At 39.0% G+C, this 21,327-nt stretch overlaps 2 protein-coding genes across 2 annotated transcripts in view; one reads left to right on the top strand and one right to left on the bottom strand.

Annotated features, from left to right (window-relative positions):
* The window catches only part of LOC109081043 (synapsin-2-like), a 211,337-nt gene that overhangs the window by 1,154 nt on the left and 188,856 nt on the right, over positions 1-21,327 (bottom strand). Inside the window, exons 6-12 of the mRNA XM_042765849.1 lie at positions 9,189-9,251; positions 8,365-8,507; positions 8,045-8,119; positions 6,734-6,836; positions 5,084-5,236; positions 4,090-4,156; positions 537-1,170 (exon numbers count right to left, since the gene is read on the bottom strand). Of these exons, the coding sequence (XP_042621783.1) occupies positions 537-1,170; positions 4,090-4,156; positions 5,084-5,236; positions 6,734-6,836; positions 8,045-8,119; positions 8,365-8,507; positions 9,189-9,251 (1,238 nt within the window). The remainder of the gene's footprint in view (positions 1-536; positions 1,171-4,089; positions 4,157-5,083; positions 5,237-6,733; positions 6,837-8,044; positions 8,120-8,364; positions 8,508-9,188; positions 9,252-21,327) is intronic.
* Positions 9,919-21,296, top strand: timp4.1 (TIMP metallopeptidase inhibitor 4, tandem duplicate 1). Its single transcript, XM_042765850.1, has 5 exons — positions 9,919-10,151; positions 13,929-14,023; positions 18,527-18,632; positions 19,513-19,634; positions 20,619-21,296. The coding sequence occupies exons 1-5, from the start codon at positions 10,028-10,030 to the stop codon at positions 20,820-20,822; spliced, it is 651 nt and encodes a 216-aa protein (XP_042621784.1). The 5' UTR covers positions 9,919-10,027; the 3' UTR covers positions 20,823-21,296.

The raw sequence follows: 21,327 nt of genomic DNA, 5'->3' as shown, positions 1-21,327 counted from the left end.
GCACAAGCAGGTAAGGTGGAGCAGAGCTGACTCTTGCAGGAAGGTAGGACTGCTTTCCAACTCACATACTGTCCGTCCTATATTCTATGCTATGTTTGGATAAGCAGGTCCCAAAACATAGTACACTGAAAATAGTGAGAACTGATTTGCATAGTTTTTTCTTATTTCATATGTCAAAGTTAAGGTTTACCAACACCAGCATAGTGTATACATTTTTAAAGGAAGCAGTCAAAATGGGATTTAGCCCACTTCTCCAGGAGAGGCACCCCTAATGTAGGGCAGGGGTGTCTCAATCCTTGTCCTGGAGCACCAACGTCCTGCAGAGCTTAGCTCCAACCAGCTCCAACACACTTGTGTGGAAGCTTCTAGTGAGTCTGAAGACCTTGATTAGTTGGTTAAGGTGTGTTTAATTATGGTCGGGGCTAAACTCTGCAGGACAGTGGCCCTGCAGGAATTGCAGAATGGTTTCTTGTACATGGACATGCCTTGCAGCAAATGATCTCCAAGCACTGAATCAATAGTGAAAAGATTCTTACTTCAACAGAGGATGAGTTGACTTCTGCTGGGGCGCAGGCTGTTCCTCCACGGGAGGCTGAGAATGGGTGGGTTTCATTGGGGTAGGTTGGGCCGGGTTGGGAGCAGGGGAAGGAGTTGCTCTAACAGGGGCTGAGAGTGCCTCAGATGGAGCAGTAGTCTGATCTTGGGCTTCAGGTTTGACTTGCTCTCTGAGCACCGGTTTAGGCTGGAGCTGAGGTTTAGCTGGTGACGGGGGTTTAATAGGAACTTTGGCTGGGGATTGCTCTTGAGCAAGGACCGGATCTGGCGGGGTTTGACCAGGATTCTGATCTCTCTCTCCCAGTTGAGCTTTTGGTTGGGCCTTGGTGGGTGGTGGGGTTTGGGGTTTCGGTTGGATCTGAGGCTTGGAGTTCCTCCGAACTGGAGGCACAGGCTTTGGGGGGAGTGGTTTGGGAGGATGGCGTTTTGGGGGCAGTTCTGTTGGCTTCCCTGGAGTAGGTTCAGGTGTGGCTTGAGCCTGGGGTTTGGGCTGCTGCGTGGTGGGTGGTAGAGTTGGGGTGGGGCCTGCTTTGGGCACAGGCTCCTGGGCAGGGACTGGCTCAGGTGTAGGTTCTTGACTCTTAGGTTGTGGTTCTTGGGGTTTCACTGCCCCCCCTAGGTTTAGTACAAAAGAGAGTCATCATATTATAACATTTTTACACGTTGAAGCTTGCAAGAAGGTTTTAAATCCAGCACCGGAAACTTTGCATGATTTATGATAAAAAATTAAGGCGCCCCCCAAGACTGGCCAAAGTAACTACACAAAGGGTAATGCCCAAGATAAGGATAGTCATGTCTACAAAGCAAAAAAAAAAGGCTTTTACTTCAAACATGCATAATGAAATAGACTGGACATTTAGCTTGCAGCAGTATCATAGGTGTGGATGTGAAGAGTAACAGCTGCAGGTTCACAACAACAGATCATGCATACAAGCTAACCCAGACCCAGAGGCTGCATGCGCCTTCTTTAAAACAAAGACTGCATTTCTTTTAGTTTTCACCCCTGGCCTTAATGGGGATGTTTTGCCTTGCATAGTTTTAGATATACTTTGTTGTATGTTTTATACAAAATCAGATCTTTATACATAACAAACATAAGGAACAACTGGGATACATGCAGGAGCAGGTAAAATGTGGGAGGTTCTTTGTTCTCTTGAGTATTAGAGATCATAATGTAATGATCTCGTGAGTGAGGTGTGTCTTGTGGATTTGCTTGTTTGTTTAAAAATATTTGATTATGTTTCCTGATATCTCACTATAACCGAACATACAGTGGGCTTGACCCTTCAGAAAGTTTACAAAGACACTCAGAAGAATCTCATGGAACGGTATTCCATTTGAAATGAGGCTAACAAAAATATCATTCAGTAACACAGAACAGTAAGTGTGGAAAACGGGAGCTTTATTACTTTGGACATGAGGGGGAAAGACTAGATCTATATCAGACAATAATCACAGGTGAAACCCAAGTACTGGATTTAAAGAGGCAGTGACATCAGCAAAGCCTAATCAAATGGGAATGAAGTCAGACCACATCAGCATATAGCGATGGAGATCTGATTGTTCACAAGGGGACATGAGTACATTCATTGATTTCATTAGTTATACTTTTCACACAAAAATATTTCAGATTTTTCCACTCTTTGGAAATGCATGCAAATATACTTAAGTTAACATTTCCCATGCAATATAAGGACATGTTTTAAACTCTGAACACAGATACCTCTTGCGCATTATAGATACCATCTTGCATGTTGATAAAACATTAAATGATAAAAACATCAATACACAGAACAGGCACTACACTGATAACACCGCAGATATCCCTCTTATACATATTCAGTCTTGTCCAAGAACACTAAGAATCATGTCTTCATAAGTGGAAAAGCTCATTGTTTGTAAAATATTGCATTAGTAAATAACAAGGCCAAATCTGTATCACTATATCCGATTATTTAATTGAATGTCTTTGCATAAAAAAAACAGTGACTCCGTGAATGGCTAAAAAGCAGTTCTTCTAAATGACCTCTTAGGGATGCTATAAAATTGCATTGCATTCATGATGCACAGTCTTAACATAGTTTGTAAACAGTCATAACATAGATTATTGTAAGGTATCTCTTAAAATTTGCTTGCTTAAAACATGTCTAGGTCATATTTCACGACAAAATAAAAAGAAAATGAACGTCTATTTAACATTTTGTTTGGTATTTCCTATTATTTTTGTAGTGATTCCCTTTTATATTCTGATAAGTGTATACTGTGTGTGTTTTCATTTAAATAGCTAGAAATAAAATGCTGTGATATACCCCCCCCCTTGATCGTCATGAAAATAATGCAAAAAATTGCAATGCAAAAAACCTCAATGGCTTTATTTTCATAATGCAAAATATAAGTTCTTGTATATTCTTTTGATTTTGGGGTGATATATTAAACATGACACATGCTTGACAGGTTTCTTGTGATTCACCCAGTTTGACTTTTCCACTACAGTAAGTTTGTATTGCTCAGAAGGATATGTAACATAAGCTGACAGTCAAGAGGTCATGGGAGGAAGGCCTCATCTGCTAAATCTAGCCTCCTATTCTGAAACGATTATTAAACCTGATCCTAAAATTGACTGACTTAAGTTTGATATGTAATGGCCATTCAGTTTCATGGAAATCCTTCCAATGTCTTTGGCTCCTTATGGTTACCTGCTTACAGTTCAACAGGTTGAAAGAAAATCTTCTTGGTAACCTTGAGAAAACAAATGTTTAAGACAGCTTCAAACAATTCCAAAGAACCACCTTCCAACACCTCTTTAAAAATCATGCTGGAAATAGTAAAAACACACATCTTATTTTTTAAAAACAGAAAGTTATTGAATACACATGTTGTGTATTCAGCACGTAAACACATGGACTTATAACAGCAAGCTTGCTTGCACAGGACTCATGCAAAACCACAAACACTACATTAAAATAATAATAATAATAATAATAATAATAATAATAATAATAATAAAAAATCACACATATAACGCGCACACACACACACAGACACAAATGTTACAGCACACATCCGAAAGCAAAGAAATCTCAGCTTGACGATTAGAAACTACCCTTACTGAAATAAGTTGAAGTTGTACAAAAGGTCATCGTCTTTCATAGTACATACTGACCACATGAGACACCACAGCACTGGACTTTGCATAGGCACATTTAGAATTGTTCTTTAGCTGGCAGCGACAACCCTGGAAACCACACGACTGACAAGGAAACGAATGCAGCCATCAGAAGCAAATAAGGACAGAAATGTGAACAGTACAGAAAAACACTTCATAGGGGCAAACAACACAGATTCTGAAGAGCACGAGCTCCAAACTACTGCATCTGTCACTATCCTAACCTCAACCAGCACCAGTGAACTGAGCTTTTGCTTTATTGTGGGCTGAACCGTGTATCTGGAATTGTGGCAGTAGAAATCATTTTGTCTGGACTTGTTTTGTTCCGACTGCAACTCCGTTACAGTCGAGAATGTACTGTAAACAACCTTGTGGAGGGGGCCGCTGGCCGAGGGTCTTGTTGGGGTCAGTCAGGCTTTCTTTTAAGGCAGCGCTCTGTAGACACACACAAACAAACACACTCAAATGTTTTTCAGTCTTAGCGCACTTCTATTGATTACACACTAGGGGGCAACACTAGACAGAAAGAGGAAAAAAGAGCCACAGAAAGGAATGCTTTGCTAATTTAAAGGCACAGTTCACCCCAAAAAATACAATTATATCATTATTACTCATTTGTTTATTAAAATCCTGCATATATTTTTTTAGACGTTTTGTGCAATATTCTGAGCATGTGTTTACTGGTGCCCCAAACAGTTCTCGTGTGTTAATCTGAGGATATACTGTACACTGTGTTCTAAATCATTATCCAAGTGACATATCAGAAGGATTTCAGGAAATAAACATTCAGATTGTAGTTCTTCTAAGAAAGTGTAAAGGTTTCTCTTTGTGATCTTTAGATGGTGTGGATGAAAACTGTCCGGCTGCGTGAAGAGACACCTGTTTGCTGCTCAACAGTGGCTTTTTATAACTGCCCTTTTAATTTGTTTGAAAGAAACTTTCCTTAATAACCCTTCATCTGATCATTTAGGGCTCTTAAATCACTCACACATCTTTTGACAGTTTGATCATTTCCATCAGTTTTTGCAAAATATTAGTTGTTTTCATGCCTTTTGCAAGACGTTGCATGATTACATGCTTTACATCTTCAGATAGATCTTTCTTCCTCCCCATGATTGCATTAAAACAGTGACTTGGTTAATAATTTGGACCAACCTCTTTAAGCAGGTTTTCCATTTACCTAAGAAGACCAGGCAAACTATTTAACAAACCCATCTGAGACTATCTAAAAAGATAGAATCTTTTAGAATCTACAGTCTAATTGTTTATTTGACTGTCACTTAATTGCATAATAATTTGTAACACAGTGCATATTCTGTTAGAGTGTTACGGTCTGGTAACATCAGAGTTTGACGACCGTACTTGTGCAGGTTGTACAGTGGTTGGAGGTCTTTGTGGGGATCGAGCTGCTGTGCGGCCTGATTCCTGGTTCATCTTGGCCAGGACGATGGCAGCGATCAGCTGCCGGTCCTCCAGCTGGTGATCTCCGATCAGCTGCATCGATGAGCCCACCACCTACAGCCAAACACATGCATTAATACAGGAAGACCGATCGATCTGTCTGTAAACGTCCAGCAGGTGCAGCACAGTGGAACTGATGTCCATGCTTTCAGACTGAAGTGTGCTAACACAGAAAACAGTTTCCATAGCAACACTGCCACGTCATACTAAGAAATCTATGCTTTGATCATGATAGTTGATCTTCTGACCTGAGATTATTTGTCAGAGTTGAAGCCATTTGCCATAGACAAATATCTCTAAGCTAAAGGAAGAATGATGTCTGTTTTGGAGACAATGAGATGATTCTGTTATTGTGGCACGCCACTGGGAGAAAACAATCATGATCCTTCCATGATGGAAACTCAAAATATTGTCTTTTTTCTTCTTTTTTCTTTTTTTACCGCATCAAATCAAATTTACTGAAAGCACTGAAATTGAAGCATGTTTCTGAGAAATGATATTGTCTGGTGAGATCAAGAAATATCTCACTGTTGTCAATATCCACTCCCAAAGAGCCAAAAACTGCAACCTGTTCAACAGTCCTGAGCATCCCTATGTCTGATTAAGACGAGATGAGTTTCAATTTGTAACATTTATTATAGTGTGCAGTGGAAGCCGTACAATTTCTATGTGTGTGGAAGAGAGACAAATTTAAGTAATACTCTGATAACTCTTCTCATTCAAAATAATTTAACACACTAAAAAAAAAAAACGCTGTGTCATGAAGTGTTAGGACACAGCTTTGACGTTAGAGAAGCTGATTTCGACATGCTAACGGTTTGGATTCATCTTTTCAATGAGAAAAGGGAAGATGCCCAGCACTTCAAACTTTGACTTTGTTCCTCACACAAAGCTTCAGAAGACATGCAATGCTTGGTGCTAAAAACTCTGAAGTTATTTAATCACTGAAGTTATTTTGTTACAAAGAAATGCTTGTAACTGTGCTTTTATGTGCTGGTTACGTCTTCCACATTGCTGAGAGGTGGTTAGGTTTAGAGGTGGTTAGATGCTCAAAAATAGCCTGTTAATAGTGTAATGTAATTAAAAGTATTGTGTCTCTAAATCTATCTGGCTGTTATGTGATGTATTGTTTAAAATGGAATTGATTTATAGGGCTGGGATGGAGTTCTAAAATCTAAAATCATGACAGTACAACGTAACAAAACCAATTTATTTTTAGGTATAACAAAACATATTGCGGTTAAATCATTGTGAGCTGACATCACAATAGTGACGCCTGTAGCTAAATCATGCACCATATAGAGTAGTGCATAATATTTATGACATAATTTGTATTAACTGTTCCACATTTTTGGCAAAATTTGGTCTTAAATACTGAATATAAAGTGAATTACCTGCACGTGTGTGGATATTAGCAGGAAATTAAAAACTAGGAGTGTCCTTAAAATGTAAACACTTGAGTTCTACTTTTTCTCACCTCACATGCAATAATATAGAGGTCAGGTGGCTTTTGTAATGCTTGAATCAATGCTTGCATCACTATGCTCTCACCTCAGTGATATAGTCCTTTCCATCCTTTCCATGTATGGCTTTAACAGCACAGATGTCTAGACCTCCAAAGACATCTGCACAGGTGTCCACCCACAGCTTATATCTGCAGGACAGAAGAAGAGCTTTCACTTTCCAAATTCACAATGTCTGGTCACTTCCCAAAGACATGTGTTGAACTATTATCAGATTAACCCCCTGTTGAACACCCATTTCAACCTCCTGATCTACTTCAGTATTATTCCTACAGAACTGTCAATACTATTCATTGTGTTTCCTTCCTGCTACTGGATGTTGCATATTACATCACATTTATGAATTAAACTCATCTCTTGGTTATGTTACACTGGTCAGTATGGCAGTCATCTTGAACTTTCTAGAAATGCATTGTTTGCACTATTTATTATTTTTTTTATGCCCGCATTCAAGGTTGTTCAGCTGGTCATGTGATCTCAACATGAGGCGCCCCAAGATTATATTTTTAACTTTATGGTTTATGAAATTTGGATCAGTTAATTAATTATTAACTCACATAATATATATGCTCACAGATCATTTTGAATAACTGAATTAGCAACTAAGGTAAAAATGTACAGTATTTGCAGTGTACATCTGCATCATTTACAGTATATGTATAACTGGGCTGCACATGTGCAGTGTTTGTTTCCAGCACTACACTGATTGGACTAATATACTAACACAGTAGATTGTACTGCATGTTGGCTTGCTTATTTTCATCAAGAGCCTTGATAGCACACATAGATCTGGAGACATATATTGGATGTACGTTGTTCAGACGGCTGCAGTCAGATGTTAAATAAAGGTTTAGAAAATGTCTTTAAGCTGTTTATGATTTAGAATGCATGTAAAACTGCCTTCTTTTTTTTTTTCTTTTTTCAAACAGATGTTTTCCTGATGAAGCGCTTTTATACTTGGCACCTCTGAGTGATTACGGAGTTTTCGTTTTATCGGCTATTTCATCATGAATGTAGCATCTTTATATCCAATCAGTCATGTAATACACATACACGTTCCTGAACAAAACCAGGTCACACCTTGTCAATAAGACACTTGGCCCTTTTTAATGACATTTTATGACCTCCTTTCTGCTGTCATAATGCAATTTTTATTAGGACAATTTTTACATTATCTATTAAAGTTTACTAAAGCAGTGCACTAGCATAAAGATGCCATCAAAGGTAGCATACTGTACATGGACTTAAAGACACAGACCTCATAGAGTCTGTAAAAGCCTCAGTATATTTGGACCGATACAGTTTATCAAAAGCGTTTCGTTCTCTATTAATTACTCACTTGTCAGTCATGGCTACTTGCTCCAGCATGGCAGAGCCAGTGTTTGATTTCCAGTTGCCAGATATAGATGTTCTCCTGTGAATTGAAATCATTTATCATTGCACACATATCACATTAAGTCCATGCAGTGATTTCACCAATCATTATCAAAGAAATACTTCACCGAAAAAGTAATTTACTATTGCATGAAATCAGAAGATGTATCGACTGCTATTCCACGGAAATAAAGAGAGTCCGTGAGGTTTGGAATGACTTGAGGGTCTACCAGCTTGACATAGATGGTCTATTACTGTAAACTGTGTCGGTGCAGCTGTACTTACATGTAAGCTTTGTAGTCAGAACCGATCTTCTGGACCCTGATGTCATATTTAGCATCAATGAAAGGCTCTGTGGTCGTGTAGGTTTGAGTGATGGCCACAACACTTGCAATGTCTTGGAAGTCACTGTGATTGTCGACTTTCACCTGCCAAGGCAAAGTATTATTAATATGTTGTCATGTTGTTAATGGGCTGAGAGACATTAATGGATAAGTTAAGTGAGTAAGTTAAGTAAAATCAGCAGCTTCGAAAGAAGTATTATACACTTCTTCTGTCAGCCTTTTTAAAGGAAAAAATGTAATCCCTTCCCAAAACCAAAGTCATTGTAAATACACTGGGTCTCATTCACTAATGGTTAAATGGATTATTAGAACATTTATAACAAAAGTTATTGGTGAATTATGATTTGTGAATATGTTTATATTTCAGATTTCACACACAAATGTGTTGCTACACACTGAATGAGACCCAACACCATTGTGACTGATAACTGATACAGTACAGCAGTCCACACAAACTAACTGAATTCAGTGTCTAATGGAGACCATCAAAATAAAGTGTAATCAAAACACGATAGTATCTTATATGATATATGATACAGTAAAGCGGTCTAACATTAAAATAGAGAGAAAATGAATGAATCTAATAACATTGAATAAATAAATTTAAATTTAATGAAAATATAAAAATGAAAGCTAATTCAAATTATTAATGAACACTATAATAATATATAAATAATAATAAAGTAACACGTGCACATGTATAAAATACTTCACTCAGACATTCTGAAGAACTCTTTTAAAAATGAACCAATTATTTTAGCATACCTTCCCCATTCCAGAATGAGCATGTCCGATCTTCACCACCGCAGGGAATGTTGGCATTGAGATCTGAAACACAGATTCATTGTTTTCATTGTTGACTTTCATTAATAAACTTATCCATGTTTGGATTAGTTACTGACTTCATTGAAGGATCCAGGAACTGGTCACTACGTCATTTAATCCCAACTATAGGCCAGTAAATCTTTCATTGTTCAGTTCCTGTTAGTCATTTATTAGCATTACTGCCGTGTAGTGCTTCAGACTGGCTCATCATATCCAGTCTAGCAATCAAACATGTGTGAACAAGACAAGTTTTGTGTCCTAAAAACCAGCAATTGATTGTTAAAACTGCATGCAAAATGACAACCAATTTGACTTCCATAATCAGACATTTATGAGTGCAACACATTTGTCTTAAATAATAGGGATTTTTTGTTTGAAATGCATGATTTATGAAGATTCGCTTTTCTCCACGGGGAACTGATAGCATAAAGATATTGGAGTCAGATCTGAACGGAGGAGTCAGATCTAAAAACGGACCACATGGTGTCTTTTTTCTGAAAAACTCCTGTGACTGAGGTGCATCTCCAAACCAATCCTAGAGTGTAAATCACCAATACCAACATGTGTGTGTTTGTGTGTGTGCATCCGTGTGTTTGTAGAGGGTGGGGTTTGTTTAGTTAGAAGGGTGGTCCTTTCCTCAGCCAGAAATGAAAGCTATAAGACACCCGCAGAGCCTAGAGAGAGATCATCTCTACAGACGGAGGGGACGAATCATTCAGGGCCACAAGAAGTGTATTTCATATAGTTAATCATTTCTCTGGTGCTGGCAGAGTGTGAGCATGTCTGCTGCTGTGACTCTAGGGCTGCTGTTCTTCCTGTCTGCGAGACTGAACAAGCAGGTGGCCGAGAGCTGCAGCTGTTTTCCAGGACACCCTCAACAGATGTTCTGCATGTCTGACATAGGTACGTCAATCAATCAGGAGTTTATGCTCTTTTATTTTCATAACTTTGCCAAAATGAATTGCTGGTCTTCAGGATGGTGTGACAAATCTATCAAGAACATTACACTGTTACAGTATAATATTCCATAAACTTTTGCATTAAATAAAATACCTGTTATCAGAACCCACATTATGTCCATCAACAATGAGGACTAGCAAGAAACGGCTAAATCTCAACATGTGTCAAACATATTAAACTTGTAATTATTGTAAAAATACAATAATATTATCAGAATCAAGGTGATATTTGGATGTTGCCTCATTAAGGAAAGAGCAGTCACCTTATTTTACAATGATCTGGTGTAACAATTAACCTTATTATAACAGCATAATTACACAGTAGTCAGAAGCTGCGCTCAGTTCTCTGTTGTTATGAATAAGCTGATGTTCAAACTGCTCACAGTTCAACGATCTAGTTTCTTGGTCGCTTTGAAGTGGCATTTACCTTTTAATTAGCTCTGGTTTTGGATTTAAAAATAGGTGCATTGATTTGTGATGTGATTGATATAATTTGAACTTCAATAAAGTCATGATTGAGGTCATTGACTATTGAATTGGCAAGAACCAAATGCTTTCTTATTGGATTATAACTTCTATTTGCTGTCAGAAATCCAAGTTCATTCATCATTGTGGAAACACAACTGACTTATTACAGAGTCAGTCTCTTACAGCTTAAACAGGGGGTCTAGTTTTGCAGGACAAAATATCTAGTCTAAATATCTTTACACTAAGTTCAATTTACCAGAAGAAGTAGTGTAGAAATAAGGTAAGACTTGGTTTCAGAGAATCTACCTTATCTAGTCTTATTCTTTAGTTTTTACTAACGAAAGTGAAAGTGTTTTTACCTACAAGTGAAAGACGTCTAGTCAAAAGAAAAAAACAAAACAAAACAAAACATTGATATTCAAGATGTATTCTCTGAAACCAAGTCTTAATGTCTTATATATTTTGATTCTCAGGTAAATGTATCTTATTTTAAGAATGTTGAGATATTTCCTCTCATCTATATCAGATATTTATATTAAAGATGTTTTTTATGTCTTATATATTTTGATTCTCAGGTGAAAGAGTTGGTTTGAATCCCTGTGCGCTTTCAGCTGCTTTGGCATTCCATTCTTTGATCTGGTTTACAAGTGCCAGTATCGTTTAAATTTTAAAGGAACAATCTGTTATGGTTGTGTAAATGACATAATTCTTTCCATTTCCTCTCATCTATATCAGATATTATCTGATTTTTGCAGTGCACTCGTTTAAATGTTCTGAGAATGAAAGAGTTGGTTTGTATGGCATGGAATGACGGGCATGAAACACACAGATTCCTGTAGTATTCTTTGAACGAATACAGTAAATCCACATAATCCCTCAACTAGAAAACAACTATGGCATCAGTGTACCATCCCTCTCATTTATAACCCACAGATGTTTTATTTTAAAGGAACAATCTGTTATGTTGTGTAAATCAATGACAAATTCTTTCATCTAGGCAAACTGAACTCCTAGCAAAAGATGTCAGACGGTCAAATAAAGTAGTCTGAGAGGACCTCTTTCAGCGAATCATTTTCATTTAATTACACTAAAATGTCAAGTAGTGTAAGCAAGTAAAAAGATATAAAATATTTTTCCTTACTTGAACCCATTTGTATTGAAAAAGAGTGAATTATGTCAATTAGTGTATTTTTAAAATTGTTAATTGGTGAATTAGATTAAGATGATTAGTTATTGCAAGAAAAATATATATGTGCCCTTAAAACAATAAAAATGTCTAAAATTTAGTTTAATTTTTAATAAACCATGAACTTTTTGGACAACCTAAGCTTACCTTGCCACTGTCGTGAGTTGTTTGAGGGCAGGAAAAAGTTGAGGATCGTTTAGGAGGAAACACTCGTAAGACATAAGGTTAATTTGGAAGTGTAGTGAGTTGTTTGGTTGAGGGAAGTTTTTGAGGATAGTTTCGTAAGCACAAGCGTTTGCTTAACTGCTAACACTTTATTTTGATGGTCACACAATAGACAGTCTACTGACTACAGTATGTACAGTTGAAAAGTCTAAAGTCTACAGTTGCAGAACGTCTAAAGAGGAACATCAAAATACAGTGTTTAACTTGAACTTTAATTATGGTAAAGGTATATATGTATAGAAAAAAACAGGAACTAAACACATGAAAAGAGAAACCATGAACAACAGAACAAAGTAAACTTCAAAATAAGAACCTCTGAGAAATAACACAGGCAAAAACATGACAGTCCGACGAAGAAAGAGACTATGAGGGAGCCAGAAAAGAAAGAAACCACAGCGAAGCTGGTAGGGGTTGCAAGACAGAGTCCTGGGCTAAGAAGGTTGAGGTGAAACCAAATGGTCACTAGTTCCTGGCTGGGCCCATGACGCCGAAGACCATGATGGTTGGGCTGGCTAGGACACGTTAAAGCTGGGGTCTGGAGAGGCCTGGACTTGGCATAACTAATGAAGGAGATGGAGCTAGGAGGCTGGGCGGGAACAGTGGAGAAGAAAGATCAGGGAACTGGTCAGAACCCAAGTGATGGGGATGGCTTAGTAGTGGGAGCATGAGTTGGAAACCCCTTCTGGGGTGTTCAGCTCAGTAAGTAAGGGGGTGCACTGATTCAGAGGCGGTCAATTTGGTGGGTATGGCACACTGACTCGGGGTCTGCAGCAGCCATCAACGGTGACTCAGGGTCCACTGCAGGCATTTTTGCCGGCTCTGGGTCCATGTCGGCTGTCTTTGTCTGATTTTTTTTATCCTCCTCACCCATGGTTAAATCCTCTGGTCAAAATGCCCATATCTTAAAATTATGTCAGCGTCACTCGATACTCATATAGGATGGATTTCAGTGGTTCATTCAGTCCAGCAACTAAGAAAGGAATCAGTGAAACATCAGAAAATGTCGTACTGATATGGTCCCCGAGTGAGAAATCCTTTTTGGCGAGAATGATGAAAAAATGGACAACGAACAACTGAAACTGAAGGCTATGATTACATCAGTCCCAAAATAAGAAACTACATGAGACACAGGTGAACAAAATCGGTAACTATCAGTAACAAATGAGAATGTATTCAGAAACCTAGAAACCAACAAAACAGGAAAATAAACACAGGAAAAGAGAAACCATGAACAACAGATAGAAATAAACACAAAACACAGGCAAATCTTGACATCCATCGCAAAAAAAATGTATTTATAAAAAGGCTTAATGACCTTGAACCACAGTCATGAGAATCTGCTGGACTTCTGCATGTTATATACCACGACTCTGATTGAAAATGGGACACAAGCTATTAGTTGAAATTCAAAATAATGTTCACATACAAGACAATAAAATATAGTAAAATGTACCAAATAAAGCCAGATTAAAGCTGCTAGATATATTTTAAGAGCTCTTGTTGCATGTGGGTTATCTGGAAGAGAATTCAAAACCTCTTTTTCAGCTACAGTAAATATCAGGTACATCTAGCTGGATTATGTATTTAGTATTTAGTACTTTCTTCTTTGTATCACAATGTATTCAAATATGTCACAATGTATTCACAATGTATAGATAGATAAATAGATAAATAGATAGATAGATAGATAGATAGATAGATAGATAGATAGATTGATAGATAGATAAACATGACTGTGTAAGTGTGTGATTCTAAAAGAAGAAATTGATTTCACTGAAATGATTCCTTTTAATACTTTCAGTGTCACACACTAGTAATAACAACTAACTCATTTCTGATTAGTGATGCGAGCTGAGGTAACTGGGGAGAAGATCATACAGAGCGATGACAATACACCTGGCATGGGAAAAATTCAGTATGAAATCCAAGTTATAAAGGTGAGCTAAAGTACTTGATGATCACATAAATGTTCTGCAGGGAATATTTTTGCTATTTGGCCTTCCGTCCAAGTAGTCCATCATTTAAATGGAGGCAGAGTTACAATCTCTTTGGGATTCTTGTGGATTAACTGGTAGAGTATAGACTGATAAAGGCAGAATGGGTATCTAAATATGAAAAGACAGTTCAGATTAAAGAAAAAAAATGTTCACAGATATGCATAATAAAAACGGTGACTATTTACACTAAGTAACAACTCTGCCACCCAGATTGGCTAGTAGCACAACATTAGTCTGGTCAAACCAAACAAACGTATTACAAAACTCTTTTGGCTAGCCAGAAACTGTGTCAAGTCATGCCACCTCTATTTATATAGCACATTATACAATACAAATTGTGTCAAAGTAGCTTTACAGTGTTAAACAGGAAAATACATTGTCAACAATGCAAGAGGACAACAACAGTCTATTTTTTTAGTTAAAGTCAGTTCATTGATGATTCAGTGATTTCATTATCCAGTTAAACTCTCTTCCTATCATGTCTGTGCAATCAACCCGAAAATATTGCCAGAAATGAAGTGTCACCAAATAAACAAGCCAAAGGCAACAGTGGCAAGGAACGAAAAATGCTCTGGTTACTAACATAACTTTGGTTCCCTGAGATAAGGGAACGAGTGTTGCATTTAACACACTTATGAGAAAACTCCTGTTGACAGCTGGTTTGTTCACATTCATGTAACTGCAGAAACAAATGGTGCATCCACCCGCCAAAATGGGAGGAGCTGACTTCTATGTAATTGGGCTCAGGGCGTCATTCAACAGAATATTTTGACCGTCAGCAACAGCCATCGACTCGTATGCAGTCTTATAGCATGGCAGCTTACACAACACTCATTCCTTTATCTCACGGAACTGAGGTTACATTAGTGTCCGGAGCATTCCCTATTTAACTTTTTCTCCTGTTGCATGCTTATGGGGAATGCATCCAATAGCGCCATGCCATAAGCCAGTGCAGAACTAAGCCGCTCTGCGAGCTCAGCCCCACAGCGCCTGTAATGAGGGCTCCTAAAAAGCATGATGAGTTTTTTAATTATGAGACCCAAGCCACCCAGCTGGGGACTACATAGCAGAACCCTTTCCACACACAGAGGGGATTAGGTGAATTAAGCACACAAAATCTGTGCCTAGAGAGCAGGGACATCTAAGTTGGAAAACAGGGCTATGGCATCAACTATTCAGTGAGACAGTCTCTGCTTTGTAACCGGCAGCCCTTTAGAGGGGCCTCTGAAGCATACAAAGAGCTGCTTTGAGTGCCAAAACGGGCAAGAGCACTCAACATACACACTAAGAGCCCAAACACTCTAATACACCTTTTCTACCAGCATGAACCAGGTGCTAGTTCAGAGCCAGTGCTATTGCTGGTTCGGAGTTGGTTCAACTAGCGAGCCTTCTAAGAACTGCCTTTCCACGGGCTATCCAAAAGCATAAAGAAAGTCGTCTGCTTTCCAATCACTCCTGCGGCAACCTGACTGGTCCGTGAAGCACCGATGCAGCCCGAACAAGCTTAAACACACAATCAACAGTGATAGATGCTGCATTGTTATTGATGTTCATGGCTTTGCAAACCAAAATCGATATCCATACATGGTGAATTCAACATGTTTGTGTTTAGCTGCTATTTCAAAAATGGCAGTCAAAGGTTTCTGTTTGTCTTGTTGGTCACGGTAACTCCTCCCCCAGCCCCTGACACAAGCAGTTCTTACTTCTTGACCAGCAATGGTTTGGTGCCACTGGTGCTTTGGGTGTTGAATGACAAAGAACCAATTTGAAACTAGACTCTGGCTCCGAAGCAGCCCAAAGAGGCCAAACATGCAGGCTCCACAGCTCTGGCCGGGGATGCCAAATCATGTCTCTTGGTTGTGAGAGGAGGTCTGTCCTCAATGGTATCTGCCAAGGGTCTGCCAGTAGTGCCTGAATCAACTCTGGGAACCACGTCTGATTCCTCCTGAGTGGGGTCACCAGGAGGACTGAGCATCTGACTCCCCTGACACGTCTGATGACCTGAGGAAGCAGGGAATCTGAGTGGAAGGTATACAAACGAGTGATGGGCCAGTCCTGGGCCAGGGCATCTTGCTTGCTTCCTCTGAAAGTAAATTGGGCAGTGAAAGAGGTCTACCTCTGCCTCCCCGAAGACAGGCCAGATCATTTGAACCATTTGGGGAAGCAGTCTCCATTCTCCTGGTGCTACATTGCCCCTGAACAGTATGTAATTCATAATACGGATTCCTATCTGTCTCAGAGGGGAAAGAGCCACATCCACGCACTTGTGCAGGGGCCAGAGACAGTTCTGAAATGAGGGGCTATATGGATGTGAAAGTAAGCTTCTTTCAGATCCATTGATAAAAACTAGTCCCCAGGGCATATTTACGTGAGCATCTGTTTCAAAGTCAACATCTTAAATGGCTGCTTCATAAGCATGCAGTTCAGATGCCTGAGATTGAGAATGGGCCTGAGCTCTTTTGGGAATGAGGAAGTAGCGGCTGTAAAAGCCTGACTCACTGTTTGTCTGAGGAACTGTCTCCAAGGCTCCTTTTGCTTGCAAGGCTTGCACTTTGGACTGGAAAATGTATGCATCTCTCTCCTGTACCGAAGTTTGAATAATACCTCTGAAGCGAGGTGGCCTGTGTGTGAACTGGAGCGAGTAACCTCATTCTGTGATGTTTAGAACCCAACTTGACACATCCACAATGGCTTTCCAAGCCTAGAGCTGGGTGGCAAGTGGTCTTAGTTTCTCGATTGGCAGGTCACTTCATGAGGTGGTAAACTGACATTTGTGTTAATGAGAAGAGGAGAAATGCTCTTTTGAATATGTGGGTCCACTATCACAGTGGTAATTTTGTTGGGCATGCACTGAAGGGCAGGTCCAATTTGAACAGAGCTTCCAGGGAATGGAGAGCAGATGCGAGCTCTTTTTGAGGAAAGTCCAGCCTTAGCTGGACCTGATCCTCACCTCTTCCTCTGCATACTGATCAGGACGGCTTTTGAGGCTCCAGATCCAGCATCACTCGTGGGCGGGGTGCTTGGCAGTTGGGAAATGGGCAGCATTTCGCCGCCAGAAAGTGATGTGCAAGCCCAGGCTCAGTTTTGATTTAGGCCGGGTCATTGGGGGTGTGGCTTTAGCAGGTTGATGAGTATATGGAGCCTTCTGGCAACTTCCGCCGAACTAGATCACTTTGCAGGAAGTGACACATGGCCAGCGATGACTGAGCACTGCCAATAAGGAGTTCGGCAAATCCATTCACAGCAGGGCCAAACAGTCTCTTAGGAGAGACAGGGGATTCCAGGAAGGCAACCCTGTCAGCGTCCCTGATCACTCTCAAATTTAGCACCACCAAATTGGCTGTGCCCTTGCAAATTGCTTGCGTAGTTGCCTCTGTACCTCGCAGAACCAGGTCTGTGTGCACCTCCTTAAAGGCATCAGGACTTGGGCCAGACTCGTCCATATTGCGGAGAAGCTTGGCCTGAAACACTTGTAGCACTGCCATTGTTTGAAGCGCTGAGCCAGCCTGGTCAGCATGAATAAGCTCTATTTGCTAGAGGTCATCCTGCAGGGCTTAGATGGATGCACTGCATAGGCTTTTACCCCCCAGGACCAATGGAAGGACAGATGTGCAGCGAATGCATCTTTGAGAGGGGGGGCTTGTCATATCCTGTTTTCTTCAACAAGATCCTCTACAGCCTTGGTGAGAACACGGATCAGCTCACTGTCCACGCTGGGCCATGTTGGCTGAGATGAAGAAAGGGTGTCAAGATCTTCGTCGGAACACGCCCACTCCTCTGTGTCAGATGTCATGCAGGGGATCTGAACATTTGCAACAACATCACAGTGAAATTGTGAAATCAGAAAATGTGCTATTTTTAATCCGCTGGATGGCCAGTTGGCGATCTTCCGCTGCCAGGGGCTCTTCTACAGTGAGCAGCAGGCTGAGCTTCTTGCTTCGGCTTCTTTCTTCAGAGTAAAGCGAGGACATGCTCTTCATCACTGAAGGAGAAAATTTCTGATAAATGGCACTTTGGCTCTCCCCTTTTGGCGGGTTGGAGCTCCATTTATTCATGCAGTTACACAAACGTGAACAAATCAGGCTTCACTATCAGAGTAAACACGAGATTCCCCATAAGCGTGTCAAACGCAACAGAAGAGACCATTCAATAGGAAACTGATGAAGACTAAAGTTGATGCAATTAGCTTTTAGTGACCCAAGTTCAAATCCACCTTTTTCCAATCTCTCTCTGTGCCCATCCTATGTCAACTTACAGAGGCAACTTACAGATCCAAAATGGTTAGGTTTAGGTTTAGGTTTAAGATTAATTATGATATACATCTATACTGTATATACATTACAGTGCACTAAGGTTCAAATGGCCAAATAAAAATGTAATATGGTGACTTTGCAAAAATGATAGGAATAAAGGCTACCAGCAACCAAAATTTTGTTTTTGCAGGTGTTCAAGGGTTTTGATAGAATAAAGGAAATTCAACATGTCTATACGAACGAGATGTCTTCCATGTGCGGTACTAGACTGGGTCGTGGACAGTATCTGCTTTCAGGTAAAAGCATTTATAATGTTTTAACAAATTACCACATTTTTCTTGGAGTTTTGAAATGAGAGTTTATTGTAAATAAAGAAAAATCCTTTGAGAACGGAAAAGGTATTCCTATAGTCTAGAAGATAATTTATTACCTCTAAGGCCAAACTCAAGCTGTGTTTCTACTGTCTGGCCAGTAGTCCCACAGCGCTACTGTAAAACCTGCCTCCACAGAACAACATCACACAAATCAACTCCATTAGGGCTTTTAAGTCCAAAGACTTACATATTTAGAAAAATACTAATAATGTTTATGCCATATTTCTTTATAAAGAACAATCAATCATATAAATTTTCCACTAAATAATGCAACCTGAGGTTTGAGCTGACAAATCTGGAAATCTGGAGTTATGATGTAATTTATTAAATATGTGGATGCAAAAGTCAATTACCAACAAAGACACAGGGAAGAGACAGAAGAAATATGAAATTGAATAAATAGACAAGTATATGTTCTTCAGCTAGTCTCTGATATTTTCATGAGTTCAATGGTTAGCATACATTGTCTTTAGCATTGTGTGTAATTCTATAAAAAATACATTTCTGCCTCATATGGTGATTACCATCGGATTGCAAGTTATGTCAGACACTTGCTGAGTTTTGCAATGAAAATCGTTTAAATGTCTCAAAAGTTTACATTATAGCTGGTAGCCTGATATGAAACATGGGAGATGAGCAACAGTTCTGACCATCTCCTGACTTATATAAACCTACATATTCAAACTGATCTGTTCCTAAACACTGTGAGAGGGTGATTCACTGGCTAACATTATATAGGTGGACCTCAGGGAAAATAAAACAATATTGAAATTTGTTATACTGTATGTTTTTTATCTCACAGGAAGCAACACCCCTGATGGTATCTTTGTTACACTGTGCAACAATCTTGCACTCTGGGACAGACTCTCCTTAATACAAAAAAATAACATCGAAAACACATATCTGATGGGCTGTAACTGCACGGTAATAAAATATGTCATATATTTATTTTAACCCAATTGACAATGATCCAGACATTATGACCACTCAATTACCAAACAAAAATATCATGTCATTCCACTGAATTACTTTTCTGTACATGTAATATTAACCAATGTTATCAAGGGACTTGATAATACACACGGACAGGACAATAGGGGTTATGTGCAACAGACTTCCGTATTCTGTTAACCAGGTCTCGTCGTTTCTGGTTCAAGCGTTTTGCATATGCTTCGTTAAATATGAAGCAGTTTTACTCAAGATGTCTTCAAAGTAGATACCAAAGATTATCATAACCAATGTCCATCACATATGTGGACTGATATCTAAAAGTTTTTTTTATTTTTATTCTTTTCACTAACATTTAGATATAAAAATTAAATAAAACGTCAACAATAAAAACAGCTAGCTAGTTTAACTGATTATCTTAAAGGCCATAGATATCGCTATTATTAATTATGGCTGTTAGCACATTCTCTGGCAGGTGGAAGCAATGAGACCTGTTTTCTGGGTTTGGTCAGGTGACGTTCAACATATACCCTATAGCCAATAAAAAAAAAAATTAAATTAAAAAAAACACAATAATCGAACTTAGAGAAAGTTTTCAGTGACTAGTTCACCTAGCCGTGCCTTTAGTTTAAAAAAAAGACTCTTATTTATGGCATGTAGCCCATTCAAATAGCTGTTTTCTATTATTCCTTGAGCATTATACAACTGTCCCATAGAATGCACAGCTGCAATGGTAGGTATACCTTATTTATGATAACTCTTATTTATGATGGTTTGAATAAACAAAAATTTGTCATACTTTAGTTTGGGGACCAATTTTTACTATGGCAAACTCCTAATTTGCTGTTTATAAAAAGTTTAGGTATGGTGTGGATTAAGGGATCTAAAATATGGTCATGCAGAATAAGGCATTAACATTATATTGCAGTATACTAATCTCTGAAACTGTCTTCTCTACAGATTTCTACCTGCTTCGAAAAGCCCTGTAAACCCAGCACAAAAAATGAGTGTATACTGACAAACTTGTCATCCTTATGGTCATTTAAGAATGGAGAACCAATTCTCGAGTCTGCCTGCATCAGACACAGCGATGGCTCCTGCGGCTGGTATGAAGGAACCGGCAAACCTTCTGAAAATGACACCATGAATGTGTCTGGTGTCTGATGGCCAAGAGCACGAGTGGGTTTCGCTGTAAAATAAGTTGCTTGATGCTGTCCGAGAAGACAGAAGATGTAAACAAATGTAAACACATGCAAGCCCTTTAACCTGCTATACTTTCTTATAGACACACAGAACACCTTAAGGCCCATTCCCACCAAGGACGATAACTATAAAGATAACGATAAAGATATAGTTCTAAAAAATTTTCTCAGTATTAAAGAATAGCAGAGTCCACACCACAACTGTAACGATAAAGACAAAGAGAAACGATATTGTTGGAATCATTTTCACTACTTTTTACAGGGCCACAGACCACTCTAGCTTTGCCTGGCTAATCAGTGACTTGCATTATAATAAACAGTGCTGGATTTTTAGCATGTCATATTTATACTACAATATGATGACATATCCTCTCCATTAGGTCCCAATCATTTGATTTTCTATTTAAAAATGAATAAAGAAAAATGAAGAAGCTAATTCAGCTTGCTTGCTTTTTTGGATAAAAAAT

This window comes from Cyprinus carpio, chromosome A11 (assembly GCF_018340385.1).
Source record: "Cyprinus carpio isolate SPL01 chromosome A11, ASM1834038v1, whole genome shotgun sequence".
Classification (NCBI taxonomy): Eukaryota; Metazoa; Chordata; class Actinopteri; order Cypriniformes; family Cyprinidae; genus Cyprinus; species Cyprinus carpio.
The sequence above is the reverse complement of the archived record's forward strand: the minus strand, read 5'-3'. Positions and strand labels throughout refer to the sequence as shown.